This window comes from Ischnura elegans, chromosome 12, assembly GCF_921293095.1.
Source record: "Ischnura elegans chromosome 12, ioIscEleg1.1, whole genome shotgun sequence".
NCBI classification, from domain to species: Eukaryota; Metazoa; Arthropoda; class Insecta; order Odonata; family Coenagrionidae; genus Ischnura; species Ischnura elegans.
Window position 1 is genome coordinate 75674691 of NC_060257.1, and position 24196 is coordinate 75698886.

The 24196-nt window shown below is 37.3% G+C and overlaps 1 protein-coding gene across 1 annotated transcript; it reads left to right on the forward strand.

The window, feature by feature from the left end:
• The first annotated feature begins 4562 nt into the window (after positions 1 to 4562).
• On the forward strand, positions 4563 to 6504 carry LOC124169404. The gene is made up of 2 exons (XM_046548002.1): positions 4563 to 4655; positions 5669 to 6504. The coding sequence occupies exons 1-2, from the start codon at positions 4641 to 4643 to the stop codon at positions 6083 to 6085; spliced, it is 432 nt and encodes a 143-aa protein (XP_046403958.1). The 5' UTR covers positions 4563 to 4640; the 3' UTR covers positions 6086 to 6504.
• The last annotated feature ends 17692 nt before the right edge of the window (positions 6505 to 24196 follow it).

Here is a 24196-nt window from a genome sequence, read left to right on the forward strand (position 1 = left end):
TCGGCTCAATTTTGGTGGGCAAGCATATTTTTTCCAAATGCCGATAATGAAAAGGCAGAATTTTTCTATGCGAACGGCCTAAACCTCAAGACCTTTGAAGATGCATTGGTTAAAACAACGAAAAGAACATAATCCATGCAATGAAAATTTGATGATGATTGAAGTTTCATAAGAAAAATCGAATGATAGAGTGAAATTAATGATGGACAACAAAAATTAGAATAAGAAATTCAGCCAATTTTTCAATAATAATAACTAGCCCACCAAAAATAAGTCGACGCGGAATTAACCCGGAAACCGATTATCAACATATGCATCCTTGTTTAGCCTCAGGTGCATTGTAAGAATATATTTTCGATATTTTAGTGTTCATTTATATTTATCTTCTTTGTATAATTAAAAATAGAATTTAATTATTACCTACATTGCGGATTAATACAGATATTTCAATAAATAATTTGAGTGTATTATCATATAAGCATTTATACATCGATTTCCTATTGAAAAAAAATTGTGATACTCAAATATTTGCTGACAGATTTACGACATAATGGTTTTTTGGATGAATAAAGAGATTTTAGAGAAGATGACGTTAACTGTATAAACCATGGCCGCGTTTTTATAAAAAAATTGTGGAAATCAAAGTTTAAATTTATTCATCCAGAAGTTTCAACTCATTCCGCAAACCACCTAATTAATTAAATCCATTACTGTTATTAGGAAGTCAGGTTTCCATTGAAATAAATTAACCATAAACCAGAAAAATTTGAATAAGAAAGTTAGACATTTTTTTCAATACCGATTCATCTTTAATAGACTTGAGGCTAAAACATATTATTAGAGGAGTGATACACACATTATTTGCGAGTATAAAATGATAGATATTCTCACAAAAAAATAAAATGCTTAGTTAAACTGACAATAATTTAAGTTCAAGTGAGGTTGCAGTTTTAGATGCTTATTAAATATGTTATGTGTGTTTTGTAGACAAGAAGGTATTTAAAGACTGAAAAAATAGCGTAGATAGCATCAAACAGTTTTTATTGCGAGAATATATTGAATTTAGGGTGGGCCATATCTTGACTGCAATCATAAGATACGACTTCGATTTAGTAATCGTGAGCGCGACTTGCTTTCTCTTTTCAACAGGGTGCCACTAGTTCTACACGAATTTGTGAGGGTAACGACTGGAAAATAACTGTGGGTAATTTTGATACTCTTTGAGTGTATGGATACAAACATATTTGAGCAAATCACTCTCTTTTATAACAAAAAATATCTTGTTCATGGAATAAACGCGATAAAAAATATCGGAAATTTCTCTATTGTGAGGTATTTCTTCGATATTACTCCACCTGAAGTAGTTTTTTACAATGTGCATACTCTACCGGAAATATTTTTACAATGAATACGAACCGACAGAAGTTATTTGATATTGTAAAAAATAGAGCGCAATACCTTGAAACATGCAATATCTCGGTGTTAAAGCTTAGTACATACACTGGTGACCAACGTTTGACGGACACCTGGAATGTTCTAGTCTATATTCATTAGAAATGCAAGTGATAAATGACTCGCGTCAAGGTCAAAATGCTACATACTCGATATGAGTTGGCGTGGTTAATCAGAGCACCGTTAAAGAAAGCATTTGAATATTTATTCTAGTGGAAGTTATGTCTAGTCACTATGATTGGCTTTGAAAGCCACTTTTATTGTAACTATCTAAATAAATTAACACATAATATTATATATTATGTATCATGCATAACTAATGCTCTAATTTATATTGGGTATCCTTACATTTTGACTTTTTTAGGATAATTATTGCCAAAAGCCCTTAAATGTAAACTTTATTGCAAATATTTGATAGCAGATAGACAATTTATTTACCGTTGAAACAAAAGTCAGAAATTGTTCTGATGACAAACGGTTTCGTTGGTGATAGCTGAAATTGGCATATCTACACCAAAACAATTATCTCTGGTGGAATTAGCATCAAATCACGAAAAACTCAAAGTAATAATATAATTACTTTGTTAATGTTGACAAAAATTATTAATGAATATACTGGTGTATTGTGAAGTTGAATTTTAGCAATTTTATTTTGCTGTTCAAGCTAAGGAGAAAGAAAATGCCTGAGTATGCGGGAAAATAATTTCTTTTGGTATAAATGAATATCAGTAACAATTACTTACTTATAATGAGTAACATTAAATTTTACGTTATAAAAAAGATTACATTGATTTATGATGAGGAAATGAAAATATTCTGATGATTTTTCCAAAATGATGGACATGACTATTCATATTCGAATCTGCCTTACAAATGGCAACGCATCTTGTTTAAAAACGCGAAAATATTTCCAAAAAAACAAAGATTCTATAAAATCTTATCAAACGTCTTCCACTCAATTCAGGTTGTTATGAGTTATTATTTTGAAACAGCTACTCATACATGCTAGTACAATTTAACTACCTTTTCATTAAATCGTATTATCAGAGAGTATTGATGACAGCGGAGAAGGAGCTTTTGACTGACAGCTACTTGGATATAGATCTTGCTTCACTGTCGTGTACTCGTCGAATTCTCCCTGCTTTTTTGTCCAGGTCATCTACCAAAAAGGCATTCTTAAAATTTTCCGAATTTAATACATTAGTTGAAATTGGCGTCTTGATGAGAGTTAATACTCCATGGAAGATTGATCTGAAACATTCTTTGGAAAGAGGTCATCTGATTTCCTCATTGTGCTTCTTTTGCGGTAGTGTTTTAGTGTGGTTATGTCATTTTCATAATTTGGCTCATACAGATTAAACCCTAGTAATTTGAACGAATTTGTTCTCAATAAAAGATAGCGGATATCAAATCATTATATTTTCCTCAAGAAATTGCATAAGTAAGAAATCTAGGTGTAATGACACAAATGAGTAGTCCAATGTGTTGGATATCAATAAATAACGCTAGTCTTAACTTCGTTAGAGCACTTAATTTTTTTTAGCTGTTAAGGGCTGGTTTCCTAACACCCCCTGCCACACGCCTGTCAGGCGGCTTGCGGGGTATAATGTAGATGTAGAACTCTGGCAAGGTGGAGAACAGAAATAAAAATATTTGGATGACTTTTAAAATTTCAAATTCTCAGATTCAAGCCATAAAATTTGCTGGCTCTTATATTGCGGAGAAGTTGAAATCATTTTCAATCCATTCTCTTTCGGGTGTATCTCATTCACTATCTTCTGCTCTCATGACACATGGCAACGGGTAAATGCGGAAAAATGAACCATAGCAGGCTTTTTGTATGGCTCTGGATCTTAAGCATTAACCGCCTGAAAATTCATAAGTCAGGGTATTTAATAACTATGTGAAATTGTTCGTATTAAGAGACATATTTCATAATTAGCTAGAAATCAGATCTAATAAAATAATCACGGTCCCTAAAATATTAATCCGTAAGTTAAGTGCACAGGGTAAAGTATGCGGTGGTATTCTTTTGTGCCGATTCAGACAAGCGTGGTATTCTTTCCTATCATGTTATAAATCTATATTTGTATATGAAACTATCAAATAAATAAATTTCTCAATTATTGATGGAATAAATATAGGGATAGGTTGAAATAAGGTGTCTAACGTCGATGCGATTAATCGAATAAGAAAATCTAGTTAGATCATCGTAACAGCTTCCTTAATTATTAGCAATTCTTACTACTTCCAATCCCTTACTAACCGTCTTAGATTTTAAGATAACCCTCCAATTCCCTTAAGTTATATCACCAACTTTCCTCTTTGCTTTTGCTTCCTTTGCGGGCCGTACTATAGTTACTAGTTACAGTGGTGCTAGTTCATGAATATAAAATGTCTAGCCACAAATATGGGATGTGTAAGTAGGCAATAGGTAAAGTATTTTGGGGTTATTCATGACTATACAGAGGATATACAGTTATAAAGAGGGTCGCTTGCTTCATAAATGCTTTACCTTTTGTTTATTGACTCATCTAGTATGACAATTGTGGCTCTGGTCCTTATGGACAAACTATTGTGGACGAATTATCAGACCTCTGTTCTTCTGTGCGAGTATCTTATCCAACATCTCCTGCACGCGTGACGCAATGCCCAACGGAATGCAGGAACCCGTCTTCGAGAGCACTCCACCCCATATTATCGATTCCAAATACCTATACCTTCCGCCAAGCGCCCAACCTACTCACCTCCACCTTCGTGACACTGGCACATTGGCTAGCGACGGGACATTAGGTGTACTTAGAGGCCATGGGCGTTGGTCTACAATATGAAAGGCGGGAACGCCGCAGGTGAAGAAAAAAAATGTAGTGGGAAGACCTGGAAGAGCTTATGGGAGTAGGATGGGGATTTTACCTGGAGGCCAACACCGGTGACTGTTTGAAGGGACTGTTTGGACCCGGAGGGTGCTTGCAAGGGCGTAGCAATGCTTCGGCCGGAGGGTGGGGAGATGTAGGGTTGGGCAAAGCCTGGAGTATGGGAGGAGATTCGCGGGGGGGCGCTGGGTAGGTGGTGGGAGACAGGAAGGGGAGGTGAACTGTATCACTATATAAACTCGCGGGGGGTTCCTTGTCATCAGGTGCACTGTGAAGTCTCACTCTAGTAGTACCAGCAGCAGTACAACACCAGCAATGGCCTACAAGATGGTGAGATACGATCTTTACCCACTAACCTCTTTCCTAGCGGTTGGACTCAAAATGCTTGCTTGGAGTACTTTAGGATCTGCATCATGCAGTTCAGCTCAATCACATCATAATACTTTTGCCCAAAGATTAGCTTTTTCACATTAAATCATTGATATCTTGCATCCATCACGCAATTAGATATCGTTTTGTTCCTCTTACTCCGTGAATTACATCTCTAATCGCGTTTTATTTACCTTCATACAGTTTTTTGCAAACTTTTAAACTAATAGTTGCTTTATAAAAAATTAATTCTAAAGATTTCAGTTCAAGTGTAGGACTGAGAGAAGTTTTTTTTTACTCCTGAGGAATATTTCGAGCTTCAATATCTGTTTCATTGGTCTCATGCGTTTACCTTTGAATTATTTTCCTGAAAATAAGAAAACGAGTCTAAATTCATTACTATATTACATCCACGGCACATTCAGTCATCATTATATTGCCTTTACGTCATGAATTACGTCTCTTTTTACGTCTCTATTCACTGCTTCTAAAAATTGAACTTGCGAAAGAGAGCAAGGCTAAAATTTTCTCCAAATTAACACTCGGTTCAATAATTGCAATATAATTCCTACCCTCTTCTTCCTTTCACCCCACTAAAATAGACTATAAAATAACCAACTTATTTGACATATTCAGGCATAATTTTCTGCCATGTTTACAATTCAATGCTGATCACTTTCCTCCTTTTACCTCAATGGAATTCTAGTGAGAAAAAGCAATTCGTTCGAAGGATCCAGTCATTATTTTCTATTGTAATAACAATTCAATTTAAACCATCTTCACTTATTCAGCTGACTGAAATTTATTGAAAAATTCTCAGGATTCAGCATGATTTTTTCGTGTTAAAAAATCAATTTTAACCATCTTCTTTAATTCACCAGGCTATAATTGAGTGGAAAGTTCGGAGTAATCGCTATTATTTTCTGTTATGATGATAATGAAACGTTAACCATCTCCTCTCTTTTTTACCCTAGATCATCCTCGCCTTGTGCGTGGCTGGAGCACTCGGCAGTGCCATCCCCCATGCCGCCCAGTACCCCGCCGGAGTCAGCCCCCACACCTGCCCCAACTACCCCTACTGCGACAACGTCGCCCTGGCCCATGGACACGTCGCACCCTACGCCGCTCCCGTCTACGCCGCTTACGGAGTCCACGGAGCTGTTGCCCACGCTGCCGCCAGGTACCCCGCTGGAGTGAGCCCCCATGCCTGCCCCAACTACCCCTTCTGCGGACCCACCCCCGCCCACGCCGTTGCCGCTCACGGAGCCTGGGCCGGCGGTCACGGAGACCACGATGATGGATCTTACCGCCCATGGGAATACGAGACCCCCTATGCCCACTACGACGATGGCCAGTACCACCACTGGGACCACGCCGGCCACCACTGGTGAGCACTTGGTTGACGTCGCGATCCGCTGATGGTGCGTCCTGAAGAACCTGACCGCCTTCCCTCAACCTTCCAAACCCTGTCAAACCAACCGATCCACCTCTATCCTCATCAGATAAAAACTGCCAACTGACGTGCGTGGTCCATGCCACCGCGTCAACCGACCTGTCCGCTGCTTCTTCTGGTGCACCGACCACTCGAAAGAAAGATCGACGGCTGATTCCACCGCAGGTGTCGACGCTGACCCTTGGAGACTTCAACGCGCGTTGCGCAGTGTGCTTCACTTGCGAGAACGCTGCGGTGTTGTTTATCCATCGGCCATGCTTTCTCGTTACTGCTCATTCTGTCAAAGCATTGATTTTTTTAATGCCGAAACGGTTGTATAGCTTTAAATAAATAAAGACTTGTTTTCAATGAAATGAAGTTTCATGTCGTTTTCAATTTGAAGCCAAACCTAGCAATAGACACCCCTATTCTTGTCTCATAAAAACTTACAATGCTGTATGTGGTTTACACTATCCAGGCCTTCATTAACCCTTACTTTCAAAATATGTATTAAAATGGGGGATTTAAACCTCCCTATGCGCATACTTGTCCATAATTATATAGATAGGCCATGCAATTTACTTTGCAAAAATAGCCAATGTTTTTGGACACCATAATTAAGGTTAATTATCAAAAAGAGTACTTTTCATCTACGCAGAGAAAAAATATCTGATCAAAAAGGTTAAATTATTTCATCTGCTGTATTTCCTAGAGCACCGAACGCTCGAAATAAATATCGAGGCCCGAATCCACCGCAGTTGATGAAGATATCTGGCGTCGGAGACTTCAACGACCGATACATATAAAATAATCCTTTCCCCCCTTCAAAAAATTTTCCACCTGTTTCATAAAAGCTTTTTTTTACAAGGCAAAAAGGTTTTATAGCCTTAAAGATGAAAGATCTGTCTTCAAAGAATAGAAATATTAGATAGTTCTCATTTTCAATTGATCATAGGCTAAAAGTATTTACATCAGTTCCGTGGTACATCCATCCAATTGACCTATCATCTAATTTTTTGCAACTTATTAATTTTTACATCCTTCGTCAATCGTTTCATACCATTAATACCAGAAGGCTAATTGTGTTTTACTTTTTATGACTTTCTCGTTACTAATCAAACCGAGTTAATCTACACTCTCGTTATGTAATAGTTAGTAATCGAAAAGTGTGGGCCTTTATGTACCAACACGTTTCCTGACCAAATTTTAGTTTGCATCAGTTTTCTCGCTGAAAAATAGTGCATAACCGTCAAAAAGATAGTAAATTGGATAGAAGGATAGGAATACCAAGATAATTTTTTTATATCTACGTCTTTAGTATTAATTTACGTAGCATTTGAAGCTTGATATAATTTACGAAGGATTTTAATATTGAAATTTATGAATATCTAAATAGCCCTTCCAATAGAATAAAACACGCAACCAAATGAAGGGAAAATTTTATCTTTCTTTGAAATAATGAACTCCCAAAAATACTAAATTTCATTAAATATGATAAGCTAATAATAAATCCAATTTTGGTGGTTCGATTTTCGAAAATGTTTTCATATTTTATCGTTGCATACGTAAACCTTTTTCTTCAACTCCCTCTAGCCGAACGTATTATCTGCAGACACAGAAGGTATCCCTATTCAATCGCAGCCTTTATCCCACTGTAGTTTTCTTCAGTAGTGTATTCTCCTTGTCAGCCATACGGACGACTTCCTCGTTCATTTTTCTCTCAATCCGTCCCTTGATTCTATTTCTTCGCCCACTTCTTCAGCTTTTAAGATGCTCTCTGATTTATGACTCTGTGCTCATGCAATTCAATTGTTAGCACTTCGTGTCTTCTCTATCCATTGTTTCACAAGGTACCAATTGTTTGCTCCCTGGTTTTAAAGAGAATATCCATTGATGACGCAATTCTCTCCTTTATATCCTTTCTCGTACACTTAAATATCCCCAACTTACTGCTCTAGTACCTAAATAAATTCATTTGTACTGCTCAATTTTCGTTTTTTTTGCATTGAATTTGGCTTCATATGAACTAAAAAGACCAAAATAGATAAAATGTAGACCTCAAGAGTTTTTTTTAGCAGCCACTATTGATCATAGCCTCCATTTATCCGGTATTAATACGACCCATCATTCGTCGACTTTACTCCAACGGGAAACAGATACAATCACAGCATAAATATTGATCAAGGCAGTATTTAATTAGCACAGAAAATCATAATTTTTGAAGGCTTGTCAGCGCCTTTATGGTAACTAAATCGATGTTTACAAATGAGAAAAATAGTGGATAATTATTCACAGGAAATGGGAAAAAGCGCTTATAAAGAAACGAAAATGCTTTTAATTACTTTAAAATAATTTTGTTTTATTAGTTAGGTGAAACCTTGCTATATTTTCACAGGATTTATTCGAGCATGACGAGTTTTGTTATTACAACAATACTATCAAAGTAAAAGCGAAACGAGTCATGTTCGAATAGATCCTGTGGGAATATTGCAATGCATCATTTAACTAATATTATTACATTCCACCACATTGTGCCGCAAATCATGCATGATGTAGAATGATTCTAGCTGAGGTCCATTTGGAGAGAGAAAACGCGAAGTAAGGTATTAGTTTCATACCTCCCTGTTCATTTAGTTTCGCCAAGATTTCATCCAAACAGACAGCTCTGATACTATAGGAAAGACATTTGGCGCAATAAAATATGGTGCATATCTTGATTATGCAAGTGGAAGACACAATTTCCGAGAGAATACTTTCGAAGGGGAAATGTTTCCGCTCTAGTAATCGCTGGGCATTGTGGACAGTTGAAGGAGTGGCTCCTTGCATCATTGCTTTCATATTCTCGCCCGTGGACACACTTCCTTTGTTTTTGCAACGCACATAATAAATGATGCCGGACGATTTCATCAAATACAGCATCGTAATTTATTCTGGGTGAAATTTTCAGGTTCGTTTTAAAACTTAAAAATTACTTAAATGTGAAAATTTTCTACGCAATATTCAATATTTATAGTTATTGCTATGGTGTGAGAACGTACATTCCCGCGGTGTACCTTGACGTTCTTCCTCTCCGGTTACTACCGCGTCGGTTACTGTGGAGATGACAATCTTATCTGTTTCCCGTTGGAGTAAAATTGAGGAATAGGATTGTTAAGTCTTCCTTCCTACAAATCATACATTTATCACGTAAGTGCGAATAGTGAAGATAGAGAAGCCGTATTAAGAAGGGATTATTGGAGGCTATAAAATATTGTTGTCATCGACTAGCACTGGACACGATGGTAACCGGAAATGAAGAACGTTATTACTCGGGTAGCTGATACCATATAGATATATTTTATAACTGGGCAATAATTTTTCCGCACTGTTTAAATCAGATTCATTTATTTTTTATTCAACTAATGTATTTCACTCGATAGGAATATATTTATAAATTCAAATGAAGTTACAATGGAAATAGTAAAGAATAACTGGAAAAGCTAAACACATGGCTACCTACCATATTAGTTAATATTAAGGCTCTTAGATAATAATTGTAACATGATTTTGAAAATATCATGTGCCATATGTCTATGAGAAAGGTGTTCATTTTTTACAGTAATAGTTTATTCGCTTATAATTTATTTTTCCGTTAACAGGTTAATATCTTACCATTACCAATTCTTATTTTCAACATATGTTATCGGTTACTTCTGTTTAGTCTTTATCATTTCTAGTCCGGATTTTCGGAAAGAAGGCACCAAATAGTTTCAGCCTCCCTTTTTAAACAAAACATATCACCATTACCAAAACCACAAGACATTTTTCCGATCGACGCAAATAGCTTTAGACCTTGATAGCGTTCCCATGGATGCTCGAAAGAGAAGAAAACATAGTTGAAATATCCCGAACAAAGGTTCCTCAGCAATAATGATGACGAAAAGCACGCGGACCTTGAAACTTCGCATTTTTTGTTTGACCTTCAAAGGGAGCCCCAAAGAGGAAATGAAGGGAGAGGAAATACAACTGGAAAATATTTTTCGTGAGCTCATGTTATCGCTACCATCTATTAGCAGTAAATATCCTTTCAAGAAGAAAGTACAACAGGTAAATATTCTTCGTGAGCTCATTTATCGCCGCCATCTATTCGCGTTAAACATTCTTCTCCTTGTTCGATAATATCAAGAGAGTAAATTTTATCAATCTCCAATGAAGGCTCTATTTTTAATGGTGAGCGTTAGGATGCATTCGGTGAACTATCCATCTTCACTTTTCCCACTTACGTGATAAATATATGATTAGTATAAAGGAGGGTTTTACAAACCTATTTAAAGCCATGATAAATGCTCCAAAACTAGCTACGCCCGTGCCACAATATTATGAAAATTTCATCTAATTAGCCGAGAAAAAATAGCTGTTTTCTCTTAGAATATGGTTTTCACTTTGAGAAGGTAACCTACGGTTGCAATTTGGGTCATTACGTGAGGGTATGGAAATAGTTTACGGAGAGATACCTGATGTCAGCGTTACCTTGCTAGACACCAAGGAGACTCCGGCAGCAAGCCCATTTCAAAGGACAGATTGCTGTGCTCAAATATGCTCTCTAATAATCATTTTATCTGGGATTGGCCTTCCACTGAAAAATATTTGCCATAGAAGTTATTTGAACCCAAGCTCCCGGGGTGAGGAGTTAATTTTCTAGCCATCACACAATCGGATGCCTATTTGTATATTTTGCCTAAACTATGCGCAGCATCGGAGCTGAAAAATATACCCTTATACCAAGAATCTGCCGCGGAATTTGTATCATCCAGGTTTTCCCAGAATATTGCGTCTATTTGTAATCAGGGAGAAAATAGCTCAACTTACAATATCAAGATACCTCCTCGTGCAAATTGAGGAATGGTGAACACCATCGGGTATTTTTTCCTTCACTCTCTCTTCAAAATGGTTTAATATTTTTCACTCAACGAAAATGACAATAGTTTGGCGTCATATTTATTAAAATATTTGATATTATCAATTAATTATAAAGTTAGTTATGTTATTATATTATGACATTAACAAATGTGGTAAAATAACATTAATTTATCGATTTTTTGTCAGGGAAGGTGAGCTTACGACAATAAGAATAAATGTACGCCTAAAGCCATAGCGTTATTCGTTAGGGAAATATATCATTTTTTTTATTACGATCAATTACTAACCAAAGCTTTCCGTGGTGTATTTTAGAAAGCACGCTATTCAAGAGTGAAATTCCAAAAGAATCATAAGTCAAAGGAAATCAAGTTCTTATTAGATGGAGGAAAATACGACAATGTCTTGCTGAGCAAATGCGGCGCTCTAGATCGGATAATATATGTGCGCCTTGAAAATTGTTTCTGAAGGCCTGGGCGGAAAATCTCGAACGTATGAGGCCTCGTTATCGGAGACTCCTCCAATGGGTGGGGTCAAGATCACAATTTAACCTCACAAATCTGGGAAATAATGGCCTAGAAGAAATGGATTGTAGCACTTATCCTGCAGGTATTTCTGGGTAGGAATTCTGATTATGTGTAAATTAAAATTCACGAATGGCCTTTTATCTACAATGGAGCCTCAACAACTCCTTTGATTTATTATTCGAATCAGTTGCAAGAGATTGTTATAACCAATTCTCGGAGTTAATCATCATGAAACCGACTGTCAAAAGGCTTGTGTATACGCTAAGTTAAGGCGTTAAACTGTTATTTAACCCATCCTTTTCGTTGATATACGAATTACATATTAAAGTTTTTTCTCAATCCATTCTCCAACGGCTTTTCAAGTTTTTCCTGCTCACAGAGCTTTTAATTCAAAGATATTTTCTCACTCAATGAATTTATGTCATAATTGGTACAATCTTAAAGTGTAAAGAGTATAAAAGATAACAGCGAACTGTAACTTCTGACCCACGTATAATTTTTCAGTGACGGCGTTTCATGATTACAGGTTCATGCGATTGTTTTAAGTTTATCTTGAGGTTTGATAAAATTTTTCGCCAACTTCAAAAATCAATTCTGATTTTTTTTAAAGAAATTAATAGCCAATAAAAAACTACCTTGATAAATTCAGCTTAAAAATAGCGTAATATTAGTTATTATTTCGCGTATCAATTTAAACCTGTCTGTTGCCCACATGCAAGCATAAAATCTTTGCAGAATGCTCCAATTACATTTTTCAGAGAATTCAATAAGGAATTGTTTTTCAAAAACTGAACTTCGATGATAGCTAGATTGCTGGCTGCCCATGCGATTGGGCGAAGGCACAGTCTTATGCCCGTTTCACACGGGGCGTATGCTGGAAAAATATGACGCCTACAAGAGCGCATTTCATATTGCGTAGAGTGAAGCGGCGCATTGCTGGAATGCATTCGAGAATGCATGAACGCAAAGAAGTGGCAAAATAGCCAGTGTTCTAATTTGGAAGTGCATTTTCTCAGTTGCACGCCAGATTGAGAAATATTTGAACCCCGGTCCACGAGTTTAGATGTCAACTCTCTAGCCACCACACCTATGTGATCTCTAGAGGTCCTTATTCTAGCGATATCGAAGAGGGCATTTGTTGAAAGGAATTTGCCTAAGGGACGTGCTATTCTTAATATCTGATGTGCCCTCAAGGGTTCCGGAAAGCAGTGCCTACGTCAGATTCTAGGAGCCTCCATGCATGGACGATTCTTCCAGGAGCTCCCTCGCATGGACAAGTCCTTAAAGTCACTACCCAGCATCACCAAGTAGATATGTCATATCATATTAGAGCCCCACTAATTTTTCCAGGTCTGACAAAAGCGATAAATTAAGAGGGATATTATGCCGAACGGATAGATGTGGGAATTCGTTTTTCCCCGAACCATAAAGGACCTTAATAAATGCTAATCGTAATTTCGTTTGCGCATTTCCTTTTTATGTGTAAACGGCTGGTGTCACAACACCCCCTGCCACACGCCTTTTAAGGCGGCTTGGAGCGGTAGCGTAGCCAGGAATTTCGTTCGGGGGGTCCAAAACCAGAGGGGAAATTTTTTGAAATACCGGGCACTAAGTAATGGGTTTTAAACTAATTTTAACACTTTTTATAATCGAAAAAACTTAACTTGTTAAAGAAACATTTTGTAAATTCTTAATTTTTCAGTATTTTGTTTTCTTTTATGAAGGACAATAATTGTGTTTTTATATTTCGAGTGGGGGGGGGGGGGGGTCCGGACCCCCCGGACCTGGCTTGGAGTGTAGTATGTAGACGTAGAACGCTGGACTTCCCAAACAACCAGACTCTATGTCCACGGCGAGTGAAGGAAGGATAGTTTCGGCTGAACATTGTGGATGGATGGTGTCAATAAGTTCCTTTCCTGGTTTGGCCATCTCTCACTTATGGCGCTTCCGAAGATTAACGCTTACTATTATTTAAGTTTAAATTGACGTTAAATCTTAGCCATACGATGATACTATTGCTAAATTTTATTTGATAAGTGCACCAGGGTGTCTAGCTTGACTTGCTGGAACCGATTCATCTTTTAAATGACAACAACGACTTCGATATTCGACAAAAATAAACCAGTCAATGAAATCTTCATTTTCGATTACTACTGCGTCGGTTGCTGTGGCGAAGACAACAGTTTCGCTGCGAAAGGGTGAAAGGAAACTCTTACACCCCGAAAATGATGATAATCCACTGATTTGATTGCGAAAAATTACCTCTAAAAGTACTCCATCTTTTTTCTGCTGGTAAAGTCCAAGCTACTAATTTTAAGTGGTAGTTATAGTATTTCGTAATAGCAAGATTATACACGAATAAAAGATATAGATAGCGTATGAGGGCTCAGGGGAGCCCTTCGAGGATACAACACACCGGAGCCGGGAACCAAGCCAGTGGCTTATACGCCCAGACACCCGGGGAGGGGGAGGACAGGAAGGGAAAAGGAAAGAGGCGCCGCCGCGATAGGAGCCCGACGACGCCTCTGGGGTAGGGAAAGGCTCGGAAGGGATGGGACGAGGGAAAAACACCCCAACGCTATAAAAGCGAAGAGGGCCCTACTAATTAGCGAAACCAGGCAAAGACATTCATGTGCCAGTGATTTTAGAGGGTTTTCCTACGAGGAAGAAAAATCCAACGATCAAATCGCTAGATAAAGCTACTAATTTTAAGTAGCAGTTATAATATTTCGTAATAACAAGGTTAAACACGAATAAAAGATATAGACAATACTCTTCGTCGTAGGCGACCTCATGTCATCCAGCCATTTATGAACGTGACATGGAGTCTATCGTGGGAACTACGTGACGTCACGCCAGAGCACCAGTCCCAGCAAAGACATAATACATTCTATTAGGTACTTAAGGGCGTGGTAGTGAAAAAATAAAAGTGCTTAATTTACTTAAGCATGAGGCTATTCCATGATGAGTAAAATTCACCAAACTTTCCGGAAGAAGTTCTTCTTCATTGGAATTTGGTGAGCTTACAAGTGAATGGACAAAAACGATTACATATTCCCGGGAATTAAACCTCTGATGTATTCTTCGGAACAAGATAATTAAATGCATGTCGATGTATGCTAAATTAGTGAAAATGAATTTCCACATGGGTGATTATTAAGTTTCTCTTAAATTTCATCATGTGCATGGTTAAAGTCCAATGGAATGGTAAAAACAACGTTTTCAAAGAGAGTAAGATGAAAGTGAGATGCATCCTCCGTGAGACATGGGAAAACTCCAAGGAAGTAATAAAGGCATAGGATGCATTTTTGCGACCGCTTAGTGTAATCTGAAAGATAGTCATTAAAATCAAAACTAGCGTTGAAAAAAGGAGCAATCGTTTTTTAGTGACAACGCATAACTGTGTCTAGACGGATCATCGGTAATATTGAGAAATTCGACATTTAATGAAACGATCGATCATTAGTCAAGCCCGGTAAACCGTATAATAATGTAATTGGATTTCATGCACACCGCTAATTTTCGTGCATACCGCTCAAGCTGCCAGCATTAAGTTTTAATCCTACCCTCGAAGGCTCTCAAATAGTTTTTTGGGCCATGAAATCAGATTATGAGTTATGTATATTGAAAAACTCTCATGTTTGTCCGGCTTTAACATCAACAAACTTGCATTAACGGAAGACATTATGGTAGTTACGTAAGTTGTTTAAGCGACTGAGGTAAAACATAGGCAAGGATTGACTGACGCCCGACAGCCTGATTCATTCGGTGGAAAAGCAGTGAAATGTCAACGCCGAAACTTTTAAACGCTTGAAAATTCATGGAATAGGTGAGAATAATGGAGCATGAGAAATAAATTGATTGGAAGACAAAGGAATAAGTGCTCATAATATAGTATGGAGTAATTAAACTGCTAAGGTTAGACACATTAAAAGCCAATGTAGATGGACGATATATAGAAGTGAAGTATAAAAAGCAATGAAGAGTTTCGTGATTCAAGGATGGTACGCTTATAGTTATTCACACTTGGGGGCTAATATAATAATGTGGTGACTAATCAGTCTTCTTCCCCTTTGAGTACTGGCAGTGGACAAATCATCTTTCATATAAATGTCGCAATGTTGGGCATTAGTACAATTTCAAAAGAGTAATTTTAGAAATAAAATAAATTTTAATGTAAATTTTTCTGCGCTAATGAATGTAGTATTCACTCGGCAGAAAGAGGTAAGTCGTATATCAGCAACACCAAGTCCAACTTGGCACCAAGTGATTACCGTATTTTTCTTTCATTACAAAACTTCCTGAAAGATAAGAAACTAGCATCACGAGAAGATTGTAAAAATCGATTAGTGGAATTTTTCGCAACTAAGGCCCAAGACTTCAATGAGATGGGCGTCACAGAGCTACCTTTAAAATGGTAGCAAATTATGGAGCAAAACGGTGCATAGAGGATACAAATTGGACAATTCAAAACATGTTAAATAATATCTTGAAGTTCACGCAAAAATAATAAATTTTATTTTATTACCTATTATTTTTAGTCACCCAGAGGCACTTGTTTTTTTTAAATTTATTTACTCACTCAAACCTTAAATGGACGTTAGGTAACGATGACTAATGGTTTAATACCATGGTAAATACTCATTGAGGATGGGTTATGGAAATGGATATGCATCCCATAATTTAGCCATGATATGAATCGAAATGAGAGCATTTTTGGTTTTATTAATTTGAAACGGAGCAGAATTATTTTCTTGTTCGGATTGCAATTGAACTTTTATTATAGTGCGGAGTTTCACCTAAAAGAAGTTTCCTTTTTGGAATAAAAAAGGTTGCTCATAGGTGGTATCTGCCCTTCAGAAAAATACCCGCAAGCGAATGCTATTTTTTTACCTCTCACTTTATTCAAGGGGATTCGCCATTAAGGGTTATGGGTGCACATCATGTCATTAATAACCGGATATTTGCATCCTTCTTGTACGATTCCGTATGTTATAAATGTTTTATGCGATAATGTAGACCATTTATAACATATAGACCCCTGCCAAACACCTCTGTAGGTGGCTTGCAGGGTAGGTAATATCTTCTTTTTTTAAATAAAGCGACCTGGGTTTCAATGAATAATTATAATCGTCAGGCGCAAATTAGTATAAAATACTTTAAAAGACAATACTTAGGTAATAACTGTTAATTAATTAATAGTCATCCATTGTGGACCCTTAGCTATGAAACAGCTCATTGTTAGTGGAATAAATTTCACGTAAAACCTTTAGAAAAATCAAAATATGGAGATGACAAGAAAGCCAACTTCCTGTTTTAAAAAATTTCGAACAACAACCAACCGTGGGTGTGGAAACTCAAGAACATGCGACCTGCGCATTTTTATAGTGTTTTACCGCCGCACGCAATAATTTATATCCACGCGCAATTATACATTTCTTTTCCTGATCCTAACCTCCCCACCCCGACCCATTCTATCGGACAAATCTGAACACGATCCAAGTATCCCGCAAGGCTACGGAGGCGCAATAGTCTTAAACGGCGACATGCGTGGAGAGTGAATTGCTCTTTTTCACCGTCGCAGCTTACGTGTTCTTGCAACGGAGGCGTGCGTAGAGGCAGAACGAAAAAATATTAACTGTTCAAGCGGGGCTTCGCGACGTGCTCAACCCCTCCTCCGATAGTACGTCTGATCGTCACCTTTCCGATGCTGGCGTCAAGTACAGATGGCCGCGCCAGATATTCAAATGAAACAACTCAGCAAAAAGCGTAGGAAAAATTGCTCTCATTTTCCAAGATCGGAAGGAAAGCACTGTTTTCTGGATTACTATTAGGTTTCTTATTTATCTAGTTTTTTTAAGGGTCTTAAGGGAACATTGCCTAGTTGTTTTTATTCAGTTAGCAGCAATGGGTTTGTAGCAACTCATCAATCTTTCCGGTTCTCCGCCATGCCCTTGAGCTGACAATATGATGCTGTGCTCATATCTCTCATGATCTGATTGATGTTTAGCTGTAGGCACATTTATAAGAAGAAAAAAACGGCAATCAAATAATAAATTAATTGTAAGTAATGGTTAGCATATTTTCCTTCCATGCAAAATCTATTTAAAATGAATATAAAAAGGCAAAAATATCTTTAGAGAATAAACAGAGCATAAAAAGCATTCCCCTCAATGCAAATCTTGCGAGAAAAAACTCCTCACTGTGGTATAGAGGTAAGATCCCTATGAACTTAATACATCATTGAAACAGTTTCTCCACAATTTGAATTGTAGGTCATTATTCAGCGCGGTGAAAACTTACAACTGAACATCATCCTGAAATACCCTCAACCAAAACAAAGTGTGATCGCTGATGATTCTTACCAAAAAAAGGTCACGAACGTGCAATAATGACAGTGCTTGAGACGATGGTAAAACAATGAAACAGAATGGAATACTCGAAAGAAACTGATCCAAAGGATTTTTCGCACTGCAATAATTCGTGTATTGTAATCATCTGCTTCCCTGGATTACTCCCTCGCTTCCTAATTTGATCTTTCCTTGGCAGTCCTATTGACAGACCACTGGATTCCCTGATTACTGCGTCAATAATCGTAATTTCAAAGAAAGCGCTAAAAATAAAGCTCAAAAACTTACGTTAATAACTTCAAACTATGAAGCACCTACAAAATTAAACTAATCTCGATACCAACGATTGCTCTTTCCTGATACAAGCGCTATTGCACTAGATGTTTAAAGTGTGAAATCTAAATTAACATATAGGATATCATTTATTAATCACTCTATATTTATTGATCTAAAATAATCAATAAAAAGAGAGGGAATATTGTCTAAATAGTTAGATATAAGTATTCGTTCAATGCATAGATAATATGGACCATGGCATAAACTGAGCTTTTATGAAAGCAGTATAAGACCACCTTAAAACATTTAGCATATAACAAAAACCTTGAACGTTCATTTGCATGCCATTAGCGTCTAGGGGAAAAATACGGATGTATAGAAATAATCCTTTTTTTCAGATTTGTACTTGTGCCCTAGTTTCTCCTGTTTAACACTTATTGAGAAAAAGTTTAGTAGTAATGAGCAGGTAAATACCCTGAAAGTAGTCAAATACATTCGACAAGAAATCGGTGCTCCATAATGCAGCATTAGCTTATTAATACAGATCTAATACACGGAAGTTAGCATCTTCACGCATATCTATCCAATTGTAACACAACCATATTTTCGGCGCACATAGTAGAATAAAGATGTAAATGAATCACTTTTAACTAATTCGAGCTCTTTGATAGGAAATCCATGAAGCATTATGCAGGAGCAGTTGAAAATATGTGGCGCATGCGTGGAAATGAGGACGCATGCAAATCGGTGAGGCCTTTTGGGAGGTTTAAATGCACGGTTGTAAGACGATGTAGATTAATTTGCTTTCATGCTAGGCGTTGAATAACTACTCCATGAGCAACGAAGCTCTATCAATTTAAAGATGCCATGAATAACAGAAATACACGGAATTGAGGCGTATGTGCAGATGAAAAACAGTTTATAAAGGCCGTTTTACACGGGGCATGGAATTGCTCACGAAATTTCTAAAATGGCGAGGAATGCACGAAAGTATGAACGAAATTAGAACAGGGGCTATCTTACAATCTTACGTCCACGCATTCTCGCATGTGTTCTAGCAAATCAACACTTAACACGACACAATTTTGACTGCGCCTTCGTACACACGTCAGACTGTGGAAATACGTGCCCCGTATAAAACGGCCTTAACAAAGTTTGAATGCTTCCGCGATACTCTTAGGAAGACCTATTGACACACCGTTAGATTCTTTGTATCTTGCGAAAATGACCGTAATTTAAAATAAAGCGCTATAAATACAACCCAGAAACTTGCGTAAATGATTTTAAACCTCGAAACATCTAACACCTAAAGAATGCAGTAAAATATTTTCGGAATTTCATCCGGGAATTCTCCTCAATCTCCATCGCTGACGACGTTTCGATAAAATCCTGTGAGGACAGTTTCATTTCGATAAGGATTGAAATTGATTGATTAAGAATTGAAATCCTTACTGAAATGAAACTGTTTTCAAAGGATTTTATCGAAACGTCGTCAGCGATGGAGATTGAGGAGATTACCCGGATGAAATCCCGAAAAGACTTTTCTGCAACCATTTTCCGGGAAAAAGTGAAGTCCTACACAGCTAACGCCTAAAGTTTTTATAAAAAAAAACTCTTATCTCGGCCCGGGTATAACAAATCCATGCACCGTTTGTATTTTTCAATTAAAGCACAGAGATAACTCGAGGAAGTGGAGTCTCTTACGAAGCAGAAGTCGAGACCTGACAGTCCGAGATCTACTTCCTTCTCACTATGGTTGCTCGTGGGTGACAGAGCCATCGACTGCAGTGCGCCCTCTGCGGAGTCAACTCGACCCTGAGCCTCTCTCCCGATCACTTGCCCCGCCCTTGCTGCAACCCACTCCCCACTTGAGGGGTGGAGGCATATACCTGCTTCCCTCCGGGGCCATATATGGCTAAAAGCCCTCTCTCTCTCACTATACATTCTCATTGAAATGGGGGAGATATTAACTTTGGCATTAGACAAAAAGCAAAAAAAAAATCTTTCGTCAGTTATCTCAATACCCTCGAGATCGGAGTTTTTTTTTACAAAAAACATTTCTTTTCTTCGTTTCTTTCAACATACTCATCGAGGAATCAATTGTCAAGGAAGTGCCCTTCCTCATCCAGCTGGCCCAGTACTTTCTCGTTTATGTACACAATTTACCTATGCATATATACACAATACTCATCTATATGCATCCATGGTTCTGTTTTCGGACCTGCTCTGTTTTTGATTTACGTTAACAATTTATGTGAAAATAAATTCGATGGTGAACTCACAGCTTTTGCTGATGATCTAGTGCTGTGCTACTCTGCACTTAACTGGAGTTGTGCTGAAACATTTGTTAAAGAGGATCTATATTTCTTACGAAAATTGTTTGATTTCAATGGGTTAAAATTAAATGAAAAGATGGATTTTATGGGCTATGGCATATGTAATACAAGTATTTTTAATTGTAAACTTATATTTCATACTACAAATTGTTTCAGTTGTATTCAAATTTCCAGCTATTGATAGAGCGAATGAAGTGGGAGAAATTTTGGACAGTAATCTACTTTGGTATAAACATATACTTACTGTGAACTAATGCCTTAGAAGAGCCTAGTCCAAGTTTTACTACTTTCGAAAAAATGTCCTCTTCCGGTTTAATAAAAAATTTATTATGCTCTTATACATTCCAGAATATTTTATGGTATACTTTCCTGGGGCAGTGAATGCATGAACACATTTAAGTGTACACTCTTTTTGCAAAAAAAATAATTCGGGTAATACTGTCCAAAAATTCTTATGAAAACTCATTTACGTTGTTCGTGGCACTAAAATTGTTGCCACTGGGGCATTTTTATTTATTAATATTGTTTTATGCTAGAAGTGGTAATACACCGAGTGTATCTGATAAATATAATTTAAGGAGTGAGTAATTCGTTGTAACAAACATTATATTAACGTTGCTTAAATTAATGGGGCCAAAGATATTTAATTTACTGCCCGCCAAAACTTAAATAATTTAATCCTCAAATAAAATATTAAGATGTGCCGAATACTGGCTTTTCTCTCAAGAAATATAGAACATTTATTTTTATGTTATTTCTGGTCCTATGGTCTTAGAGACCACCTAAAGCCCCTTCTCTTTGCTATCTTTGTTATTCAGCTATAAAATCGACATGTAGGAGTAAATAAAATCATTATTATTATTATGTATAAGCGAAAATTGGAATTGCACAGCATTCAAAATGAATATGAAGACAAGTTACGACAAACGTTTGCTCTAGCAAAAAATTACGAAATCATGGCGAAATAATTTTTACTTTCTTGTATTCGACATGCTGTCCCTCCATATTTCACAAAATATAGTTGAATTTGTCTATATTACCTAAAACTTACATGATGATAACGTGAGTTTTTTTGTAAGTTATACATAACGAAGAAAGGCTCTTCGAACGTAAGAGAAATACCCTTCTAAGAATTTCCACTGATTTCCACCTTTTCTACTGTCAATTGTGTTCTCACACCCCGATATTGGAAAATAAAATGTGCTGTTCTTGCCTTGAAATTTGAGAGTGGGTCCTTCTCACTTAATGAGCTTCCTTTTTTCGTCAATAGTGCGTAATGCGTTCAACCTTGTGTTGGAGAGAAAACGTAAGTGCACTCGGATGATTGTGCGGTCGATAATTTAAATGGACAGGGAAGGTAAATTTGGCTAGAGTTGGTTAGAGATGAAGGAATTGCAATTTTGAACTAGCTGCTAGAACCAGCGAGATGACTTGCGTAATATTTTGCCAATAGACTCTCAAACTACTGCTTGAGTAAGCATTTTTCACACAAAGATAACATACCAATGGGGAGCCTAGAAACATATTCATGAAAGAAAACATCTACGTTTTTCAATAATTAAACCTTAGCGTTTGTCATTTTTCTCAGGATTATAATTCTACTCTTCGTCTGTATCATAACTATCCATCAATAGATTAAACAGTTTTTCACTATTGGGTTTCTTTATGTTATGTTGTTCATCATGCAATGGGCGTCATTATGCAATGTGATTCAGCAATCAGTATGAGCTACTTCGATACACAATGGTGTAAGTCAGACTAACTTCACTAACAAGTAGTAAGATTAGCAAAGAAGTTGTAACTGTGCTGAGAGCTCCCAGGACCTACCGCTAGCTCTAGGTCCCAAGTATAACTATATCTTACACCATCGTGTTTATAGGTAGATTGACTATTTTTGGGTCGGTTACCATGGATTGCTTTAAATCAACAAAAACTAACTTATACCAATATGTTTCTCAGCCCTTCATATATATATAGTGTCGCAAACCTAAGATTGGCCAACTTCATTTCTTCCTCTCCCAAGGTAGTTCTTACGCCTCCATAAGGTTATTCTTCCTCATATCCTTCTTTATCTGTCCTTGGAACTTGTCCCTTGGTCTTCCTCTGGGCACTTTCCATCAAATTATCCTTCCATAATGTTTCCAACGTAACTGTTGTGTCTCGTACGTGACCTAATCCACCGTGTTCTTTTTTTGTTCACAGTAATCCAAAGTGTACTTTTTTCACTCTTATTCTTCCATTTACCTCGTCATAGCTGTCGGATTGAAAACTATACTAAACCTATTTCGTAAAATCAAGACCATATATTTCTTACCCCAGAATACTACAGCTACCCTAGAATACAGTAGCTAACAATATAGAAATAAGAGAAATAGACTATTGAAAAGATAGATTTAGCATTTATTTTTCTCCGCGATCGATGAGAAACTATAACGGCAGCGTTAGGACTTGGACACAGTTTAGCTGACTGGTACTACTATAGCTTGCTAACTTATGTATTCCTTAATGCATGTTTCTGAAGTTTCCTAATCTTTATAACAGTAAACCTTGCTCATCCTACCTTCATAGGCAGATTGCCTTCATAAGTAGGATATATGTATATTAATTCAATAGCTTATGTGGCACATGAAGCATACACGTTGCGTAGTATATTAGAGAAAGTAAATTTCAATCCTTATATTTGTGATGTTTCAACCCCTGCCCAATACATCTGAAGGTTGTTTACAGGGTAATTATAAGTGCAATATATAGATCTAATCCTCTATGTCCATTTAATCTGAAGAATTCTCCTCCAGCATTAGGTCTAGGAGGCCTCAATTCTTTCCTGATCAATTTATTTAGAAGAGATAATTTTCGAAATGCTTGCGCCCCCAAATGTGCATCACAGGGAAAGAAAGTTGTGTGGGAACTAAGCGGAAAGGGAAAGTAAGCACATGGCTGGAAGAATAGACAAGTAGGCAAGAAATATAGCGGGGTTCTAATCAGGAATGGCAAGTGAAACGAAAAGAAAGTGTTTCTTTTCGACCCGGAGGGAATCGAAAATACGAGGCGTAGGTTGAGTTTCGTTCCCGCACGAAATTAAAATCACCAAGGAGTTTAGTTTCGACACAGGGCGAAACTTAATCGAAAATAAATCGGAACTCTGCTGCAGGTATTTAAGTTTCGGTCCCAGAAGTTGAGTGGAGGGGGATAAGAGGGATTAGTTTCTAATCGTTTCATGACAATGTGAAAAGGTTAAAACATTGACCTTAAAAATCGAATGGCCAGTTTGCGTTCACCGCTCTCTTGTTTGTGGTAGAAATATGAGTGACCCATGCATCTATTGGCGGTAGGCCGAACCTCTACTTCATTCAACCATACTTCGTACTCGTTGTGGGGGTTGGAACTTAACTGTTCGAAGGTGAAGCACGTTGTTCCTCCGGTGCGAAACATAATCTGTATTTAGTTTCTTCCCAGAGGTTTAGTTTAGTTCCGACCCGAAGTAGTTTTGACTCCGATTTCCTTTCGACTCTGAGTTAAGCTCCCTGGGTTTAATTCTTTTTCATTTTGTACATTTTGCTCCCGGGAACGAAACTATTGAAATTTTACTCGTTTTGACTTCCGTTTAGTTCCAATTACCTTCCTTGGCTCTAATATGGTGTTCTCCGTGTCACACTGAAAGATATGTTTCCTCAATCGCTAATGT